Source organism: Myotis daubentonii, chromosome 5 (assembly GCF_963259705.1).
Source record: "Myotis daubentonii chromosome 5, mMyoDau2.1, whole genome shotgun sequence".
In the NCBI taxonomy this organism is placed as follows: domain Eukaryota; kingdom Metazoa; phylum Chordata; class Mammalia; order Chiroptera; family Vespertilionidae; genus Myotis; species Myotis daubentonii.
In genome coordinates this window covers 24,552,587-24,574,704 of record NC_081844.1, presented here as the reverse complement: position 1 = coordinate 24,574,704, position 22,118 = coordinate 24,552,587, and the positions used below count along the sequence as shown (strand labels likewise).

Below are 22,118 nucleotides of genomic sequence, written 5' to 3'. Positions count from 1 at the left end.
CACTACTCTCAGGGGGAAACCCCCGCAGCTGAGATATCCCTCCTCAACTTGGCCTGCCCTGTGGGAGTGGTAACAGCCTCTCCCAAAACCACAATCTTCCTATTACTCTCTAGGTGGTTTCTGCCCTTCCTTCTTTAATAGTCTCCTCTTCAGCTAGTCTTCAGTTGGTAATTCAGGGTGAATATTCTCTAATTTAGTTTTATTGCCAGTTTGGTTCTGGGAGAAGCTGCAAGAATAATCCTCCCACATGCTGCTATCTTCAAACTCCCGAGTCTTCGTTTTCTAAAACAACCATCTTCTTCAGGCCTTTGTACTGGCTGTTCCTTCTCCCTGGGAAACACTCTCCCACTTAGTCTCTCCTCAGTCCTCATTGAGGAATGTGTTAAAGTGTCAGCCATTGGTAAGTCTTGGCTAAACTCTATAAAAAAAAGAACACCCTCTATCCACTCTCTTCATAAATGTTATTTACTTTACTTTATAGCATCTCCACCATCAGATATATTATATTATCATTTTATTTGATTATATTATTGCTCCATCATTAGTTTGTAAACTTTTGTTTTTCAGAGTCCTATACTCTGAAGAGTGCCTAGAACATGGTCTATAGTCAATAAATATTTCTCAAATACATGAAAGATATCCTCAGTAAAACAGCGGTATACATTACGTTTGAAGAACAGGTTGATATTAGAAAAGGAAATTCTAATGAGGAATGCCAATAGAGATACATTAATGGGGACCAGATCACAAAACAAAAATGGAGGTTATTTTCCTGACTCTAAAATATAAATGTGTCATTTATTCTCAGTAATGCATACTAACGTGAAAATCAATTATACTTTTTTTTTTGTAGTCACCTCCAACACATGGAACCAGGCAATGGTACACAAATTTCAGAATTTCTTCTCCTGGGACTTTCACAGGCACTGGAACTGCAGCCCCTCATATTTGGGCTTTTCCTCTCCATGTACCTCATCACTGTGTTGGGAAACTTGCTCATCATCCTGGCCGTCAGCTCAGACTCCCACCTCCACACGCCCATGTACTTCTTCCTCTCCAACCTGTCCTTGGTAGACATCTGTTTCACCTCCACCACCATCCCAAAGATGCTATGGAACATCCAGACACAGAGCAAAGTCATCACCTATCAAGGCTGCATCACACAGATGTTTTTTTATATACTTTTTGCAATGTTGGACAACATGATCCTGACTGTGATGGCCTATGACCGATTTGTGGCCATCTGCCACCCCCTGCACTACATGGTCATCATGAACCCCCGGCTCTGTGGACTGCTGGTTCTGGTGTCCTGGATCATGAGTGTCCTGAATTCCTTGCTAAATAGCTTAATGGTGTTGGGTCTGCGCTTCTGCTCAGACTTGGAAATCCCCCACTTTTTCTGTGAACTCAGTCAGGTGGTCCAACTTGCCTGTTCTGAAACCTTTCTTAACAAAATTATAATGTACTTTTCAGCTGGGCTTCTAGGTGGTGGTCCCTTTGCTGGGATCCTTTACTCTTACTCTAAGATACTTTCTTCCATATGTGTAATCCCATCAGCTCAGGGGAAGTATAAAGCCTTTTCTACCTGTGCATCTCACCTCTCAGTTGTCTCCTTATTTTACGGTACTAGTCTTGGAGTTTACCTCAGCTTTACTGCTACCCAAAATGCACACTCAAGTGCAACAGCCTCGGTCATGTACACTGTGGTCACACCCATGCTGAATCCCTTCATCTACAGTCTGAGGAACAATGACATAAAGAGGGCCCTGCAAAGATTCCTTGGCAGGTAAGCTTTTCAAGTGCCAACTGTGCTAGTTGAAGAATTGCCCAGGAATACATGTTTCTAGCCTCAGAGAGATAAGTCTGACACAAATTAATCCAATCTTTGAACCATAACAAATTAGAAATATTTATTTATTTCATGGGTTAACATGAATTACTTTAGCATAATTTCTTCTCTTATGACATATATCATTCCAAGTAATTTTTATATTGTTTTTCTGAAAGAATAGTCATGAATTATACTACCCTAGGGACAAAACAATACTCAGCTACTAGTCATTTACATAATTTTATTGTAGAAGAAAATCTGAGACCACAGTTTTCACTTACATGATCATCATTATTTTCTATAGCACTAACTGCACAACTCTTCTTGATAATGTAGACTTTAACATGCTAGTATGTTTTATAGCTGTTCTCCTGGTTTTATAGACTTCATTCTGTTATTCAACTGTGTGTCCATATGCCTATCTTAGCCACTGGCAAAAATTGACTACCCAATACATGTTTCCAAGAAGCATCTTCATGGATACATACATTTTAATAAATAGAGTGATCTAATAAGGTTAGAGTCAGAGATGACCTTAAATATGATAAAGCAAAAAACAGCCATACAATTTATTACTCTTCAAAAATATTTTTCATGCTGCACGTGACTAAAGTGTGGAATATTGACCTGGCCAATGGCTCAGTTGGTTGGAGCATCTTCCTGTATACCAAAAAGTGTTGTGTGTTTGATTCCAGGTCAGAGCGTGTACCTAGGTTGTGGTTTCCATCCCAGGTGGGGGGCATTCAGGAGGCAGTCAATCAATGTTTCTCTCTCACATCAATGCTTCTGTCTCTATCTATCTATCTCTTATCTATCATTTACTTACCTATATATACTGCTGTATCTATGTCTCCCTTCCTCTCTCTCTAAAAATCAATAATAAAATAATAGTAAAAATAAAAAAATAAAGTGTGGAATATGATGTCCATGTATAAGTTTCCTTATTCATTAGGGTGAAGAATTACGCGAATTGTTTTATATGTGTTTTTCTGAACTATTTTCCTGTTTCTGTTTGAAATTTTTCAATGTTTTTCATACAAATGTGACTCCTTCTAAGTGCTCTAAGTTAAATATCTCCCCTTTTCTAAATTTTTTTCAAATCCACCAAAGGGACAGTGGGAGAACAATCCAATCTAAATATCATATATATACTCAGGAATATCTTTACACTTAGGAATATCTTCAATCTGTATAATCAAAGGATGAATCACACGTGCCTGAGAGGACCACGCCCCCAGGAGAAAAGTCATGAGGGCCTCCTGACATCTGCCTCCAACCCTCTGCCTCTCCCAGGCCCAGGGCTGCTTCCTCGGCTGTGCCAAGGACTGTCCCACTGTGCATGAACTGAAGCCCAACAGCCTGGGAGAGGAGCCACCTAACCTCCCTGGAGCTGGAGGAGGAGGAAAGAGGCCTGGAGGACAACATGATCAAGGTTAAGTTGTTGCAGAAGGATATCCATGCTTACTTTATGATCTTCACACAACCTAGTGAAAAACCAGCAGTAAGTTGCCTATCTCAAAATGACTGGAAGTTAGATATTCTAACAGACCAATTCCGTCCCCTCCACCCCCAAATCCTGAATTGTATATATGAGACTGTGTAAAAGGATCATTGGACAAGAAGAAGTTAGAACATCTATGCACTAGATACCATGATCCTCAAGGTAAAAATAAAATTGGAATAGATGGCATACAGCACTTCTGTGATGATTATTGCATGGAAGTTCAGAGCAACAACACAGTGCAAGTTCTCCAAACAAGAGTTCATGCAGGGCATGACAGACTTAGGAAATGACAGCACAGAACCCCAGCTAACCAAGATGGAACAGGAATTGAAAGGACCAGCACGATTTAAGGATTTTTACCAGTTTACTTTTTTTATCCAGTTTACTTTAACCAAAGGACTTGTATGCATGCATATTAGCATAACCAATGGACTCAGACCCAAGGGCAGTGGGGGCTTGCCCTCCGGTGTGGAAATGCCAGAGGGGGAGAAGGGGTCAATCGGGGACAAAGGAGACATATGTAAAACTTTAGACAATAAACAAAATAACAACTGTGATGCATCTATACAATGGAATACTACACAGTTATAAAAAAAGAAAGAACTCTTACCATTTGCAACAGCATGGATGGATCTGGAGAGCATTATGCTAAGTGAAATAAGCCAGTCAGAGAAAGATAAATATCAAAAGATTTCACTCATTTGTGGAATATAATGAACAACATAAACTGATGAACAAAAGTAGACCCAGAGTCACAGAAGCATCGAATTAGACTGTCAAACCTCAGAGGAAAGGCAGGGGAGGGTGAGGTGGGAAGAGATCAACTAGTGAACTCATATGCATATATGCATAACCGATGGACACAGACAATAGGCTGGTGAAGACCTGTGGGGAGGTGGGACCCAGGAGGGTTGGGAGAGGTCAATGAGGAAAAAAGGGAACATATGTAATACTTTCAACAATAAAGATTTTTTTAAAAAGATAGAAATCAACCAATGTAATGCCTGACATTAACAGAATGAATGGGAATAAAATCACATTGTCATTTCAAAAAGAAATATTACCCAATAGAATGGACTGTCCTAAAGATTAAATCAGACAGTTTCTACAAAATGATAAGCTCAGGTGATGTGACATAAAAAATATCTAAATGTATCTCTTATACTTAATACTTTAAAATGTTTTTATTGAATTTTTAGAGAGAAAGAGAAACAGAAACATCCATGAGAGAGAAGCATTGATGGGCTGCTTCCTGCACAACACCTACTGGGGATCAAGCGTGCAAAATGGGCATGCCAACAACCTATAGGTGCATGGGACAATGCTCAACCACCAGAAGCACACTGGAGAGGAATATTAATCAATATTTTGTGAGGCTCAAAATGATACCTTTTAACTAGTGATATAAGTGTAAACTCCCTAATTATTTTGACAAATGTGTCAGGAACCAAAGTGTGTGGTACTGAAGATTGCATATCAAAGGAGTGCAGTTCTGCCTTATTGAAGAGGAGAATAGCAATTCTCTAGAGACATCAGGGCTGTGTCCCACCCCCAATCAGACTTTGAAGAAAAAGGGAAGTCAGGGTGGGGTAGAGTAATAAGTCTTTCACCCTTCAAAGCAGGAGACATGAAGACAAGAAGTCATAAAAACTAAGTACACTTGACTTACAACTTGGTCTCCTGGGATCGGAGAATCATTAGGAAAATTTTCCTTTTTGTTTATTCTAGAGGCCCACAGGGAAATCATGTGCTTAGAAGTTAGAATAACACAAGGGAAATGTGCCTGATGAGCAGGTATAGAGAGAGCTGTAAATATCTCCCCTGTGCAGTCCTGTTTGTACAACGCTGGGGGACAGGACATAACTGTTGCTTTTGCTTCCTAAGCTGGCTCAGGAACTGTTGCTTCACTCCTTCCTGCTGTCTCATGTCGGGACAGAGCTTCAGTCTCATCATCGACCATCCAGGGAGCAATTCAGACTTCCACACAGAACCTTCTACTCAGAGACCCATCCAGGTGAGCTTGGGAGGCCAGCAGGTACATCAGGAAAGGGTCAGCGAGGATGGAACCTGAAAACGTTTACCTGAGTCACTGTGTCTAAGCAGCCTATCCCAGAGACAAGAGACAAGAGGTGTGCAGTGCTAGAGGCTCAGGGAAGGATGTGTTTCTTTCTAATGCCTCACAGTGTTGCTGGCTGCCTGAATAATTTGGCTCATGTTCCTTCTTCCATATTAAGCCAGCTGTGTAGCATTTTCAAAGTCTCTCTGAGTCCTATTCTTTTGTTTCTCTCTTCAACATTAAAGAACCATTGTGGTTACTTTAGTCCCACCTGGGTGAGCCTGGCTCATCTTCTATCCTAAAGTCAGCCAATTAGCAACCTTGTTCCATTTGCTCCCCTAATCCTCTCCTTGCTAAAAGATCTATCATATTCATGTGCTTGGAGGCTGGAAAAACAAGAGAGAAATGTGCCTGCAGAGCAGGTATGGGGGATTATAAATATCCCCTTATCTCCAGTCTCCCATCATGTGTAAACTTAGCCTGGGAGGAGTATGGTTATGTTTATTTCTCACCGTTATTTGTTTGTTCGTAGTCCCAACTCTGGCTGGGGACTGAGGCTGCACACCTTCCTGCTGTCTGGCCTGTGAACAGAACTTCAATCTCTATCATCAGCCATTCAGGGAGGAATTCAGACATCCCCATAATGACCTTCCTCTCACGGATCTTATCAAGGTGAGTTCAAAACCCACCTGACCCTGCATGAGAGAGAGGGTCACAGAGATTGGAAGCCAGGAACCTTTACCTGTTGTCACCTGAGAGCTCATTCTACTTAGCCCAGAGGCAAGAGATTGCTGTTTGTTTGCTTGATTAATTAATGTATTTATTCAGTGACTACATAAAAATTCATAGTGTGACTGCTCCTCACATATTTTTTTATTTATAAACAAAATTTATTTTTAGCCCTGGCCAGTTTGACTCAGTGGATAGATTGAGGGGCCTGCAGACTGAAGGGTCCCAGGTTCAATTCCAGTCAAGGGCATGTACCCCGGTTGTAGGCTCGGTCCCCAGTCCTGGTTGGAGTGCATATGGGAGGCAACTGATTGATGTGTCTCTCTCACATCAATAATCCTCTCTTTCTGTCTCTCGCCCTCCCTTCCACTCTCTCTAAAAATCAATAGAAAAATATCCTTGGGTGAGGATTAAAAACATTTTTTTCTTTAAATTTTTAAGAAGCTCAAATTTACTGATATAAAAATATACCTCACTGAAATATACTTACTTATAAAAACATACTGCCTTTGCCATGTGAAAATCTGGTGTTTAGTTCTCTAGATTTTCTTATTAGGGCTTTTTTCTGAGCTTCATCAAACCGATGCACCTTGAGATCCTTATCACGGTCAAATGGTATTCTTTCTTGAGGCTTTATTTTTCTCTTCAGCAGCCTTATTCTTTAATTTTTTTTTGATGAATGTCCATAAGAGATTCTGATCTTTTCGATTCATTGTATGAGGACACCTGCTCAGCCAATCTCTTTTCCCTTCCTGACAATATATGTTCTTCATCTTTCTTATTGAATGACTTCCTTGCTTCTTTTGTCTCCTTGGCTTTCCTTTCCCTGTCAGCTGGAGTATCTGTCCACACTGATCGATCTCCAGATTTGGTGTCTGTTCTTCTCTTAAAAGTTCTGAGCCCAAGACCAAAGTCTTTCAATTCCGGAGGAAGCTCGGTCATCCAGGACTCCCTTGTAATTAGTTTAGCTGAATCATCATCTCCTTTAATCAGTTTTTCTTTCATTCTCTGGGCTCTTTTATCAAACTCTACTGTTACACTATAGTTAAGTGGTCCTTTCGCAGGCATTGGTACAACAATGTCCTCATCTTCCCTGCTATTTGTTTCCTTAGAGTTGAAATATGAGGGTACTTGGTGTCCTGGATCATCTCTGCCTTTGTCACTTTTCTGTGCAGATTTAATAAAACCAGGTGGGAATGCAGGACCTATTATAGGACTTGGAGGAGAATCATCCAGCTTTTTAAATCCAAGAGGAAGGGCTGGTCCAAAAAATCCTTCATTATCATCATCATCATCATCATCTTGATTTCTCCTCTGTTTTCGGGGCTGGGGTACTACTCCTCGTCCCTCGCTGCCCCGAGGGCCTTGAAGCCGGGCGGCAGTGCCGACCCGATCAGATCCCTCGCCATGCGCGGTGGCCGGTACTGATCCCGCTAGCAAGTCTATATACACGGAGTCAAGCCTTCCTCCTAACCAGCCAGCCATCCTTCCCAGATCTGCTCCTCACATTTTTGATGGTTTTTCATACTCGTTATCGTTACACTGCAATCATATCAATGCTATTAAAATATGTTTAAATTATGAAATTCAAGCTGTGGTTCTAATCGGGGGTGATTTCTCCCCCCAAGAGACATCGAGCTATGTCCAGACAGATTTGTGACTGTCACACTGGAGAGGGGTGGTGAAGGCAGGGATGCTAAACAACCTTCAATTCATAGGACAGACCTCACCACAGAGAACCGTTTGTCCCAGATGCCAACAGTGCTGAGGCTGTGAAACTCTGAGTTAAATAGCACCACCATTTGGACAGTATTATGTCATTTGCGAATAATGACAGTTTTACTCCCTACTTTCCAATTTGGATGCGTTTTAAGTTTTCTTCTTGTCTGATTGCTGTGGCTAGGACTTCCAGTTCTATGTTGAATAAGAGTTGTGAGAGTGGACATCCCTATCTTATACAGGTTCTTAGGGAAAATGCTTTTAGCTTTTGCCTTTCAAATATGTTTGTTATGGGTTTGTCACATATGACCTTTGTAATATAGAGGTACAATCCCTCTATTCCCACTTTGCAGAGAGTTTTTATCAAAACTGGGTTTTGTATTTTACCAAGTGCTTTTTCTGCATCTATTTATAGGATTCTGCAATTTTTGTCTTTCAATTTGTTTATGTGATGTTCGACATTTATTGATTTGTGAATATCATACCAGCCTTGCATCCCTGGAATAAATCCAATGATGTATGATCTTTTTAATATGTTGCTGAATCTGATTTGTCAATATTTTGTTGAGGATTTTAACATCTATGATCATCAGGGATATTGGCCAGTAATTCTCTTTCCTTGTAGTGTCTTTATCTCATTTTTGAATTATGATAATGCTGGCCTCATACAAAGAGCTTCAGAGGCCTCCTTCCTCTTAAAGTTTTTGTAATAGTTTGAGGTTGATAGGTGTTATTTCTTCTTTGAATGTTTGATAAAACTCCCAGGTGAAGCCCTCTGGCCCAGGGCTTTTGTTTCTTGAGAAGTTTTTTGTTTTGTTTTTTGTTACTGTTTCAATTTAGTCAGTTGTTATTGGCCTATTCAGGTTTTCTAATTCTTCCAGATTCAGTTTTGGAAAATTGTATGTTTCTAGGAATTTGCCCATTTTGTCCACATTGTCCAGTCTGTTGGCTTGTAGTTGTTCATAGTATTTTTTTACAATCCTTTTTTCTGTGGTGTCAGTTGGCACTTCACTAATTCTGTTTCTGATTTTGTTTATTTGGATCCTCCCTCTTTGTTTCTTGATGAGTCAGGCTAAAAGTGTATTGATAAGGTTTATCTTTTCAAAGAACCAGCTCTTGGTTTCATTGATATTTTGTATTGTTTCTTTGTTCTCTATGTCATTTATTTCCACTCTGATCTTTATTATTTCCTTCCTTCTACTTACTCTGAGCTTTTCTTGTTGTTTTATTTCTATTTTTCAAGTTGTAGGGTTAAATAGTTTATTGGAAATTTTTCTTGGTTCTTGACATAGGCCTGTAGTGCTACAAACTTCCCTCTCAGGACTGCTTTTCCGTGGTCCCAAAGATTCTGGATTGTTGCATGTCCGTTTTCATTTATTTCCAGGAAGGTTTTTATTTCTCTTGATCTCATTGCTAGTCCATTCATTGTTTACCAAAATGGTATTTAGCCTCCATGTGTTTGAAGGTTGGGATGTTTTTTTATAATTCAACTCTAGTTTCATGCCATTGTGATCTGAAAGAAGTTTGATATTATTTCAATCCTCTTGAACTTGTAGGGACTTATTTTGATTTCTAACATGTGGTCTATCATTGAGAATGTCCCATGTGCACTTGAAAAGAATGTACATTTTGCTGCTTTTAGTGGAATATAATTAATTAAATCCACTTGTTCTAGTGTGTTATTTAAGGTCACTGTTTTTTTACTGATTTTTTGTCTAGAATATCTATCCACTGATGTCATCAGGGTGTTATAGTTCCCTACTGTGATTGTATAGCTATCGATTTATTCCTTTAAGTCCTTTAGAAGTTGTTTTTATATATTTGATTTTCCTGTACTGGGTGCATATATGTTTAACAGGGTTATATCCTCTTGTTCTATCCTTTAGTATTATACAGTGACCTTCCTTGCCTCTTGTTATGGCCTTCATTTTGAAGTCAATTTTGTCAGATATGAATATTGTTTCCAGGCTTTATCTTCACTTCCATTTGTATGGAAATTTGCTTTTTTCATCCCATCAATCTCATCCTGTGTGAGTCATATTTTTCTCAGCTGAGTCTCTTGTAGACAGCATGTATTTGGGTCATATTTTCTTATTCATTCAGCTACCTTACATCTTTTGATTCAAGCATTTCATTCACTTACACTTAAGGTTATTATTGATAGGTACCAATTTATTGCCATTTTAATGTGTTATGCGTATGTTTCTCTATTTCTTCTCAGTATTAAGGTAGTCCCATTAACATTTCTTACAATGCTTGTTTGGTGGTGTTAAAATTCTTTAGCCTTTTTTTTTTCTGGGAAGCTCTTTATTTCATAATTGATTTTGAATGAAAGCCTTGCTGGATAGAGTAGTGTTGGTTTCAGAACCTCACTTTTCATTACATTGAATAAGTTATGCCAATCACTTCTTGACACAGTGTTTCTGTTGAGAAATCAGCTGAAAGCCTCATGGAAACTCCTTTGTAGGAAACTAACTGTTTATCTCATGCTGCCTTTAACATTATTACTCTGTCTTGAACAATTGCCATTTTAATATTATGTGTCTTGCATGGTTCTCTTGAGTTCATCTTGATTGAGACTCTGTGCTTTCTGAACGTGTTTCAATTTTTCCTTTAACAGATTATCATTTTTATTCAAGCTAGGTTTATATCCTTTTTCACTTTCTTCTCCTTCTCTATTTCTATGATGTGTATATTGTTACAATTGAAGTTTTCCCAAATTTCCCTTAAACTATCCTCATTATTTTAAATTTATTTATTTTTGTTTCTCTGCTTCATCCAGCTTAATTTTGTTTCCTTTCAGTGTATTCTGAATGTCACATATGGTGTTCTTCATTTCTTTTATTTTAAATCTTTATTGTTGAAAGTATTACAGATGCCCTCTTTTTCTTCCCCCATTGTCAACCTCCACTGGGTTATTGCCCTGCTCCCGGCCTTCAACACCCAATTGTATGTGTCCATAGGTAAGGCATATACACATATAAGTTCTTTAGTTAATGTCTTCTCCCTCCCTCCTCATCCCTTCCCTCTGATGTTCGACAGTCTGCTCCATGTTCCCATGCACCTCTGCTTCTATTTTATTCAACAGTTTACTTAGATTCTATGTTTGTTATTTTTATTTTTAAATTCTTGTTGATAGATATATATTTATTGTCATTTTATTGTTTATATTTTGTATCTTTTTTCTCTTCTTCGTCCTCCCCTTCTTAAAGAATACCTTTCAACATTTCATGTAACACTGGTTTGGTGGTGATGAACTCCTTTTGCTTTTTCTTTTCTGTGAAGATCTTTATCTGATCTTTAATTATAAATGATAGCTTTGCTGGGTAGAATAATATTGGTTGTAGTTCCTTGCTATTCATCACTTTGAATATTTCTTGCTACTACCTTCTTGCCAGAAAATTTTCTGTTGATAAATCAACTGACAGCATATAGGTGCTCCCTTGTAAGTAACTACCTGTTTTTCTTTTGCTACTTTTAAAATATATACATATATTATTGATTTTTTTTTACAGAGAGGGAGGGAGAGGGATAGAGAGTTAGAAACATCAATGAGAGAGAAACATCCACCAGCTGCCTCCTGCACACCCCCTATTTTGGATGTGCCCATAACCAAGGTACATGCCCTTGACCAGAATCGAACCTGGGACCCTTCAGTCCGCAGGCTGACGCTCTATCCACTGAGCCAAACCGGTTAGGGATCTTTTGCTATTTTTAAGAATCTCTCTTTGTCTTTAATGCTTGGCATTTTAATTATGATGTGTCTTGGGGTGGGCCTCTTTGGGTTCCTATTGTGTGGGACTTTTGTGCTTTCTGGACTTGTAAGTCTGTTTCTTTCACCAGGTAGTATTCTTCATTTCTGAATGGTTCTTATTCATGGTTTCTATGTCCTTTTTCATGCTGATGCAGTTCTCACTAAGTTCCTTGTAGTTTCCATTATGATCCTTGTAGTTTTCACTAAGTTCCTTGAGTATCTTTATTACTTTGAACTCTATGTCTGATACATTGCTTGCCTCCATTTTATTTAGCTCTTTTTCTGGAGATTCTTCCTTTTATTTCATTTGGGGATTGTATCTTTTCTCCACAAGCTGTTTCTTTGTGTTTGTTTCTATGTATTAGATAGAAATGCTATGATTCCCAGTCTTCGTGGGGTGGTCTTTCAAAGAAAATGTCCTGTAGGGCCCAGTGGTGCAGCCTCTTTTATCTCCTGAGTTGAATGCTATGTCCCTTGTGTGTGTGTTTTGAGGGCTCTTCTGTTTAACTGGGTCTTGGTAGATGTTGGGCCATTTGTGGGCAGGATCCATCTTCAGGTTGCCTGACTGTGGGGCTGTTTTATAGGTGCTGATCAAATAAAACCAGAAAGAAAACAAAAACATGCAAAGGAGCCCAACAACAAAAACAACTACAAAAGAAAGAGAAAGGTGAACAAGAATAATAAAAGAAGAAAATTATAAGAATACAATAAAAAAAAATGAGGTGAAAGAATATGAAAGGAAAGAAGGGAGAGAAAAAAATAAGAATAACGAATAAGAAGAAAAACAGTGAAAAAGAAAAGAAGGAAAAAATAAGGGAAAGGAAGAAAAAATAGAATAAACAAGGAAAGAGAAAAATAAGAAATGTGAAAGATAAAAGAGAGAGAGGAAATAATAGTAAAGCAAAAAGAAAATAATGACATAAAAAAAACAACAAAGTGGAGTTCAACTAGGTAGAGTTTAATGCACTCCTGGGATCTCCTTTGTATACTTCTCTTATTTTGTCTGAGGCTGGCTATTTTGTATGTTGATTCTGGGCCTTCTAGTAGGGACTTTGGTGCTAGCCAATGTCAGAAGCTGCCCACATTTGGTTCTCGGCAACCTATTTGAAGCTTGAAGTGATCCCCCTTTGTGGCTGCCTCCACTGAGCTGAACTGCAGAGGAGGGACCAGGCTGCTCCAAGGTCAGCTTTATAGCAGTGTGGGCCTCAAAGAGGGGTCAGCAAACATCCCAAGGCACTTTGGGATCCACCTTGTCCACCTATTAATGCCCACTTGCTATCAGATGTAGTCACTGAAAACACTGTTTCTGAAAGGGCTGTTGGCAGAATTGGGAAGATGGGACCTCTGTCTCTCCCATGAGGGGGAGGTGCCATTCAGACTTCAGGGAAGATGGTGGGTGTGTTCCCCTGTCCCAGAGCCACACACCCGAGACTCTCCCAGAATACAGTGTAACCATGGTTCTCAAACTTAATTTATTCCAGAAGGCTGTTTGACAAGAGATTTGTTTGAAAATAAAACCATTTTTTCTCCATTAGAAATACAGTGGGGTCTTGACTTACGAGTGTCCCGACTAACAAGTTTTTCGAGATACAAGCCATCTTTTGGCTGATTTTTTGCTTTGAGTTGCGAGCTAAAATTCGGGTTACATATGAGCCAGCTTCAGATACCCCACCACTAGTTGGCGCAGCGAATGTCACAGTGACTTGACATACGAGTAATTTGAGTTACGAGCTCCTTCACCCGAACGAATTAAACTCGTAAGTCAAGGCCCCACTGTAATGTAAATCAAATCACTTTGTTCCAGATCCCCAAATGATTTCCTGTTTTAACCATATTATATAAAGTCCATTTCTACAGTGCTGTATAATCTAGAAACAAACACTTCTTTGCTTAATGTATTGAGCCACCCCTTACTAGCCTTAAATGAATCACTGTCAGCACTCATTCCAGGGGTGCAGTATTCACTTTTTTACATATCAGTGCCTCCAAAATGCTATCATAGGCTAACTACTTTTCTTTATCCAAATCAACAACAGTTTTTCTACTTCTTCAATTGCCTATGATCTTTGTTTTGTGAGCACTTTCATGCCCTTAGCAACATCAGCACATCTGATGGCCTCTTTAGGTTTTAAAATTGCACTAATCATCCATTTCACCAACAACAAAAGCAAAGCAAACAACAAAAAATTACATGAAAATATTCACAGAACTGTATACTTGACTCTCATCCTTTCCTTTGTTTGTGTCTTGCAAGATGCTTTTGATCATGCACAAAATTTGTTTGACACTCAAGACATGGTTTCTCTGAACAACTTGGTCAAGAACCAAATTGTTTGAGTTGGGAGACATTTGAGAACTGAGGTTAAACTGTATTTCCCTAACCTTGCAGGGTGAATCCACTCATAGGCAGATCCACTCAAGGGGTCTGCTGGAAGTCAGTAATTTCTATAAGTTCTTTCATGGCAGCCAGTGGGGTCTGCTGAAAGTTGGTAATTTCTATCAGTTCTTCCATGAGAGGAAGGTGCCAGTCAGGTTTCCAGGAAAGTTTGGAGAATGGCCTGTCCCCAGAGCCAGTCACTGATGCTTCCTGAGTCTGACCAGGCCTGTAGGTTGGTCCTCTGCAGCTGAGAGGAGGGGCTTGCACCTCTCAGGAAAAAATGGCTACTGCAGAATTGGGGAGGATGACTGAGCACAGGTATCCTGGAAGCTACTCTGCAAGTCTCTCTCTAATGCTTCTAATCCCAGACTCTTCTCTGGCGACTCTAGTCCGCACAACTCTCCCTGCACAAAAGCCAGGGTGAGTGGCTGTGAGTTAAAATTCTGTGATCTGACCCTTTGAAAAACAAAGTGGCTTCCTCTGTGGAGAACAGTATGGGGTTTCCTCAAAAATTAGAAAAGGAACTCCCATTTGACCCAGTGATCCCACTCCTGGGAATATATCCTAAGAAATTAGAAATACCAATCAGAAAGAATATATGCACCCCTATGTCCACAGCAGCGCAATTTACAATAGCTAACATTCGAAAAAACCCAAGTGCCTATCAGCACATGAGTAGATAAAAAAAGCTGTGCTGCATTTACACAATAGAATACTATGCAGCTATAAAAAGGAAAGAACTCTTACCATTGGCAATCACATGGATGGATATGGTGAGTACTATGCTAAGTGAAATAAGCCAGTGAGAGAAAAACAAGTATCACATGACCTCACTCACATGTGTAATCTAATGAACAAAATAAACTGACAAACAAAACAGATCCAGAGACATAGAAGCATGCTACAGACTATTGAACCTCAGAGGGAAGGCAGGGGAGGGCGGCACATGGACACAGAGAATAGGGTGATAAAGGCCTGGGCTGGTGGACAGGAGCAGGCTGGAAGAGGTCAATGGGGGAAACAAGGGAGCATATGTAATACTTTCAACAGTAAAGATTTTAAAAATAAAAATATCTAAGTAATAAAAACAAAGTGGCTTTATCTCTAGCAGGCTCCATCGCCCTCTGCTGGTAGAAGCCCTGTTGCTTTTCACTGATGGATGCTATGTGGGCAGGTGTTCCTGGCTCTGGCCCTGGAAGCTGGGGAGCCCAGCCTGGTGTACAGGCCTCTACTCTCAGAGGGAATCCCCCACAGCTGAGATATCCTTCCTTATCTTGGCCTGCCCTTCCTGAAACCAGAGCCTTCCGTCACTCTCAAGGTGGTTTCTGCCCCTCCTTCTTTAAAAGTCTCCTCTTCAGCTAGTCTTCAGTTGATAATTCAGAGTGAATATTCCCTAATTTAGTTTTATTGCCAGTTAGGTTCTGGGAGGAGGTACAAGAATAATCTGCCACATGATGCCATCTTCAAATTCCTGAGCCTTCATTTTCTAAAACAACCATCTTCCTCAGGGTATTTGTACTGGCTGTTCCTTCTCCCTGGGAAACACTCTCCCAGTGTCTCACTTAGTGTCTCACTCAGTCTTCATTGAGGTTTGTGTTAAAGTGTCAGCTGTTGGCAAGTCTTGGCTAAATTCTATAAAAAATAACACCCACTATTCACTCCCTCCATTTGATATGATTTACTATTCTTTATAGCATCTTCACCATCAGATATATTATATTATCATTTTTATTTGATTACTAGAGGCCCTGTGCATGAATTTCAGCTCAGCCTGCACCCTCTCCAATCTGGGACCCATCAGGGGATGTCCAACTGCTGGTTTAGGCCTGATCCCTGTGTGATCGGGCTTAAACTGGCAGTCGGACATCCCTCTCACAGTCCAGCACTGCTGGCTCCCAACCACTCGCCTCCCTGTCTGCCTGCCTGCCTGATTGCCCCTAACTGCTTTTGCCTGCCAGCCTGATCAATGCCTAACTGCTCCCCTGCCAATTTCCCCTAACTGCCCTCCCCTTCCAGTCTCGTCACCCCCAACTGCCCTCCCTGTAGGCCTGGTCACCCCTAACTGTCCTCCCCTGTAGGCCTAGTTGCCCCCCAACTGCCAATCCTTAACTTTTCTCCCTTGCCAGCCTGGTTGTCCCTAACTGCCCTCCCCTGATGGCCTGGTCACCCCTAACTTCCCTCCCATGTCAACCCAATTGCCCCTAACTGCCCTCCCCTGTCGGCCTGGTCCCCCCAACTGCCATCCCCTGCCAGCCTGGTCACCCCTAACTGCCCTCCCCTGAAGGCCTGGTCACCCCCAACTGCCCTTTCCTGCCTGCCTGGTCACCTCTAACTGCCTTCCCCTGAAGGCCTGGTCGCCCCTAACTTCCTTCCCCTGTCAGCCTGGTCCCCCCAACTGCCCTCCCCTGCAGGCCTGGTCCCTCCCAACTGCCCTCCCCTGCTAGCCTGATTGCTTACAACGACCCTGCTGGCCATCTTGTGTCCACATGGGGTGGCCATCTTTGACCACATGGGGGTGGCCTCTTCTGTGTTGGAATGATGGTCAATTTGCATATGACCTTTTTATTATATAGGATATTATTGCTCCATCATTAGTTTGTAGACTTCTGGTTTTCAGCATTCTATACTCTGAACAGTGCCTAGAACATAGTCTGTAGTCAATATATATGTCTCAAATGCATGAAAGATATCCTCAGTAAAATAGCAGTATACATTACCTTTGAAGAACAGGTAGATGTTAGAAAAGGAAATTCTAATGAGGAATGCCAATAGAGATACATTAATGGGAGCCAGATCACACAACAAAAACGGACATTATTTTCCTGACTCAAAAATATAAATGTGTCATTTATTCTCAGTTACTAATGCTTGCTAATGTGAATATTAGTTATTCTTTTATTTATTTATTTATTTATTTATTTATTTATTTATTTATTTATTTAATAGTCACCTCCAACACATGGAACCAGGCAATGGTACACAAATTTCAGAATTTCTTCTCCTGGGATTTTCACAGGCACTGGAACTGCAGCCCCTCATATTTGGGCTTTTCCTCTCCATGTACCTGATCACTGTGTTGGGAAACCTGCTCATCATCCTGGCCGTCAGCTCAGACTCCCACCTCCACACGCCCATGTACTTCTTCCTCTGCAACCTGTCCTTGGTAGACATCTGTTTCACCTCCACCACCATCCCAAAGATGCTGTGGAACATCCGGACACAAAGCAAAGCCATCACCTATGAAGGCTGTATCACCCAGATATATTTTTTCATACACTTTGCTGTGTTGGACAACTTTATCCTGACCGTGATGGCCTATGACCGGTTTGTGGCCATCTGCCACCCCCTGCACTACATGGTTATCATGAACCCCCGGCTCTGTGGATTGCTGGTTCTGCTGTCCTGGATCATGAGTGTCCTGAATTCCTTGCTAGAAAGCTTAATGGTGTTTGGTCTGCGCTTCTGCTCAGACTTAGAAATTCCCCACTTTTTCTGTGAACTCCGTCAGGTGGTTCAAATTGCCTGTTCCGACACCTTTCTTAATAACATGGTGATGTATTTTATAACTGTGCTACTGGGTGGTGGTCCCCTTGCTGGGATTCTTTACTCTTACTCTAAGATCATTGCCTCCATATGTGGAATCCCATCAGCTCAGGGGAAGTACAAAGCATTTTCTACCTGTGCATCTCATCTCTCAGTTGTCTCCTTATTTTATGGTACAAGCCTTGGAGTTTACCTCAGCTCCACTGCTACCCACAATGCAACAGCTTCAGTGATGTACACTGTGGTCACACCCATGCTGAACCCCTTCATCTACAGTCTGAGGAACAATGACATAAAGAGGGCCCTGCAAAGATTCCTTGGCAGGTAAGCTTTTCAAGGGCCAACTGTACTAGGCTGAAGAATTGTCCAGGAATGCAGGTTTCTAACCTCAGAGTCAGAAGTCTGACACAAATTCATTCAATCTTTGGACCATAAGGAATTGGAAATATTCATTTATTAACCCATGGGTTAACATGAATTACTTTAGCATAATTTATTCTCTTATGATATATATCATTCCAAGTAATTTTTCTATTGTTTTTCTGAAAGAACAGTCATGAATTATACTACCACTAGGAGCAAACTATACTTGGCTATAAGGCCATTTACATAATTTTATTGTAAAGGAAAATCTGAGACCAAAGTTTTCACTTATGTGTTCATCATTATTTTCTACTAGAGGCCTGGTTCACAAGATTCATGCACTGGGGAGGGGGTCCTTCAGCCCAGCCTGCACCCTCTGACAGTCTGGGATCCCTTGGGGAATGTCCATAGTCAGACTTCCCTCTCATGGTCCAGGTCTTTCGCAGTCCGGACTCCTCACTCCTTACTACCCGCTGCAGTGGAGGCGGGAGAGGCTCCCATCACAGCTGCTGCACTTGCCAGCCATGAGCCCAGCTTCTGGCTGAGTGGAACTACCCTGTGGGAGCACACTGACTACCAGGGGGCAGCTCCTGCATTGAGTATCTGCCCCCTAGTTGTCAGTGCAAGTCATAGTGACCGGTTGTTCCATCATTTGGTCGATTTGCATATTACACTTTTATTATATAGGATAGCATTAGATTTTAACATGCTAGTATGTTTTATACCTGGTCTCCTAGTATTATAGTCTTCATTCTGTTATTCAGCTGTGTGTCCACATGCCTACCTTAGTCACTGGCAAAAATTGACTACTCAATACATGTTTCCAAGAAGCGTCTTCATGGATACATACATCTTAATAAATAAAGTGATCCAATACAGTTAGAGTTAGAGATGACCTTAAATATGATGAAGCAAAAAATAGTCATACAATTTATTACTATACAAAAATATTTTTCATGCTGCATTAAAGTGTGGAATATTGACCTGGCCCAATGGCTCAGTTGGTTGAGCATCCTCCTGTGCACCAAAAAAGTGTTGTGTGTTTGATTCCAGGTCAGACCATATACCTAGGTTGTGGGTTCCATCCCAGGTATGGTGCATATAAGAAGCAGTCACATTGATGCTTCTATCTCTCTATCTGCCTACCTATCTATTATCTATCATCTATCTATCTATCTATCTATCTATCTATCTATCTATCTATCTATCTATCTCTATCTCTGTATCTATGTCTCCCTTCCTCTCTCTCTAAAAAAAATAATCAATAATAAAATAATAGTAAAAATAAAGTGTGGAATATGATGTCCATGTGTAAGTTTCCTTATTCAATTGGGAGAAGAATTATGTGGAGTGTTTTATGTGTTATTTTTCTGAACTATTTTTTGTTGAAAATTTTTCAGTGTGCTTCATACAAATGTCACTCCTTCGACTAGTAAGTGCTCTAAATTAAATATCTCCCCTTTTATAAACTTTTTTCAAATCCACCAAAGGGACAGTGAGAAAACAATCTAAATATCATATATTTACACTCAAGAATTCTTTTACACTCAGGAAGATCTTCAATCTTTATAACTAAAGGATGAATCACCATGCCTGGAAGGACCCTGCCCCAGGGGAAAACTCACACAGGGCTCCTGACACCTGCCCCCAACCCTCTGCCTCTCCCAGGCCCAGGGCTGCTTCCTCAGCTGCACCAAGGGATGCCCCACACTGTGCATGAACTGGAGCCCACGAGCCCGGGAGAGGAGCCATCTAACCTCCATTCACCCTGGAGCTGGAGGAGGAGGGAAGAGGCCCAGAGGACACAACATGGTCAACTTTAAGTTGTTGCAGAAGGAAAACCTTGGTTACTTTATGATCTTCACACAACCTAGTGAAAAAGCAGCAGTAAGATGCCTGTCTCAAAATGACTGGAAGTTAGATGTTGCAACAGACCAATTTTTTCCACAAATCTTGAACCGTATATATGAGACAGTGTAAAAGGACCATCGGACAGAAAGAAGTTAGTATATCTATACACTAGACAGAAAGATCCTTAAGGTTAAAATAAAATTGAAATAGATGGCATACAGCAGTTCTGTGATGACCTGGCCCTCAGGCCAAGCCAGCATTATTGGATTGATCATTGCATGGAAGTTCAGAGCAGCAACAGAGTGCAAGTTCTCCAAACAAGAGTTCATGCAAGGCATGACAGAATTAGAAAGTGACAGCCCAGAGGCCCAGATACCCAAGATGGAAGAGGAATTGTAAGGACCAGGACAATTTAAGGATTTTTCCCAGTTTACTTTTTTTTTTTTTTACCAATTTACTTTTAATTTTGCAAAGAATCCAGGACAAAAAGGTTTAGATCTAGAAATGGCCATTGCCTACTGGAATTTAATGCTTAATGAAAGATTTAAATTCTTAGACTTATGGAAAAAGATTTTGTTGGGACATCATAAACAATCTATACCAAAAGATACTTGGAATTTTCTTTTAGACTTCAGTCCAATGATTGCAGATGACATGTCTAATTATAATGAAGAAGGAGCATGGCCTGTTCTTGTTGATGACTTTGTGGTATTTGCACGCCCTCAAAGTGCTGGGACAAAAAGTACAGCAGTGTATGCTAAAGGAAACTTCTACAATGTGCATGGTCTGTATAATAAATACAACGAAAAATTGCATTGTCAATTTCTGCTGACTGAACTGAAGATTAAGCCTCATAATTCAGACTGAGGGTTCAAACATCTTGGAGCATATTGTGTTCCACTCTTCTAATGGTGGTTTATGCTTCTATTGTAGTCTGGGCCTCTTTAACCATTTAAAACTCCAATATTGTGGATTTCATCTTACATCTGTGGACCACCCTAGTTTATTCTCCCAGAAGCTTTATGGTTTTGAGGTTTCCATTCTTGCGCAAAGCACAATGCTGTCTTCATTAGAAAACCGTTTGGCCTAAGAACTAAACATAAGCATTACAAACAATTTCTAAAAACTCCTGAAAATATGCTGTGGGTTATTTTCAAAGACTATGCTGATAGCACTTCCAATGGAGTCATATACTTAAGTGTAATCAATCTGGAATGGTGTCTTGGGGGCGGGGGTGTATTTCCTGGCAAATCACATGTAAGATTGATGTGAGTAGAGAATCTGGAGGGGAAAAAAACAGTCAAAATAAACAAAGTGAAAACTAAAAAATAAAAAGGATGAATCACACAGGAGTGAAAATCCTGCCCAGTCATGTGAATAAGAATCACAGATTTTCCTGCACAAACATGCATGTCCTCCCACCCTGTCCTGGCTACCTGGAAGGAACTCAGTGGAGGCACTTTTATACACAGTTATCTGAAATGCATTTGACTAACAGAATGATTGTGAGTGCTGTCCTCAAATACCAATACAAATGCCAAAAGTAAGAACTGCTTTTTCCATAATTTCCCTCAGTTCTGTTTGCTTTGATGATAGTATCAATTCATTATAGCTATATAATAAGCCATCCTAAAATCAAATAGCTTGAAATAATTACTTTATTTTCCAATGAGTTTGTGTAGTGGGGATGTGTTCTGATCTCTGTTGGTCTCCTCATTGAGTCCGCAGTCAGCTGTGAGTCAGCGGGGGGTGTCTCTGCTGATCTTGGCTGGCCTTTCTAATGTATTAGGGGCTCAGCTACAGTGACTGATCTAGGGAGGGCTTGGCTGGTATAAATGAGCTTTGTCTGCATGTCCTCTCCTTCTCTGGAAGGCCCACCTGGGTTTGTTCACATGGCTCAGCCAGGGTTCTGATTTAGAGCAGTGGAAATGCACCAAGGCCTGGTAAGGCGCACTGTCCCTTCCACCATATTTTATGGGTCAAAACAAATAAAAAATCCTAAATGCCACCCAGAGGCAAAGGTGGAGAAAAAGACCACTTCTGGATGGGAGGAGCTCACAGTCACATTGCCAAAGACATGGAAACAGAAGAGAATTGGGGCCACATGTGCAAACAGACTATCACTTGGGTACGTTTTAATTCAGTAAAATTTTATTGCTGCATCCACCCTCAACAGCTCACTGATCTTACAGAAGAAAGTGAGAGTACAAATATGTTTAATGAGCAGATGTGGAAATTCTATTGTAGAGTATCAGGCCCCTCCAAATATAAACATCACCCCTCTGCAGCTTGCCTCTCGCTTACCATTTCTAGGCTGAAATAAAGTGAAACTTCTTTCTTCTAGATATCTCATGTCCAAGGACTTAACTCACTAATTAACAGGGCTAGAGA

At 40.6% G+C, this 22,118-nt stretch overlaps 2 protein-coding genes and 4 pseudogenes across 2 annotated transcripts; 4 read left to right on the top strand and 2 right to left on the bottom strand.

Annotated features, from left to right (window-relative positions):
• The window catches only part of LOC132234517 (adhesion G protein-coupled receptor E2-like), a 674,172-nt pseudogene that overhangs the window by 429,908 nt on the left and 222,146 nt on the right, over window positions 1-22,118 (bottom strand).
• LOC132234163 (olfactory receptor 7A5-like) lies at window positions 867-1,790 on the top strand. The gene has a single exon (XM_059695207.1). The coding sequence runs from the start codon at window positions 867-869 to the stop codon at window positions 1,788-1,790; it is 924 nt and encodes a 307-aa protein (XP_059551190.1).
• LOC132234398 (DCN1-like protein 1) lies at window positions 1,932-5,406 on the top strand (annotated as a pseudogene).
• LOC132234964 (GPALPP motifs-containing protein 1-like) lies at window positions 6,279-7,610 on the bottom strand (annotated as a pseudogene).
• LOC132234162 (olfactory receptor 7A5-like) lies at window positions 16,930-17,841 on the top strand. The gene has a single exon (XM_059695206.1). It carries the CDS (start codon window positions 16,930-16,932, stop codon window positions 17,839-17,841), a length of 912 nt encoding a protein of 303 aa, XP_059551189.1.
• Window positions 19,686-20,594, top strand: LOC132234397 (DCN1-like protein 1; annotated as a pseudogene).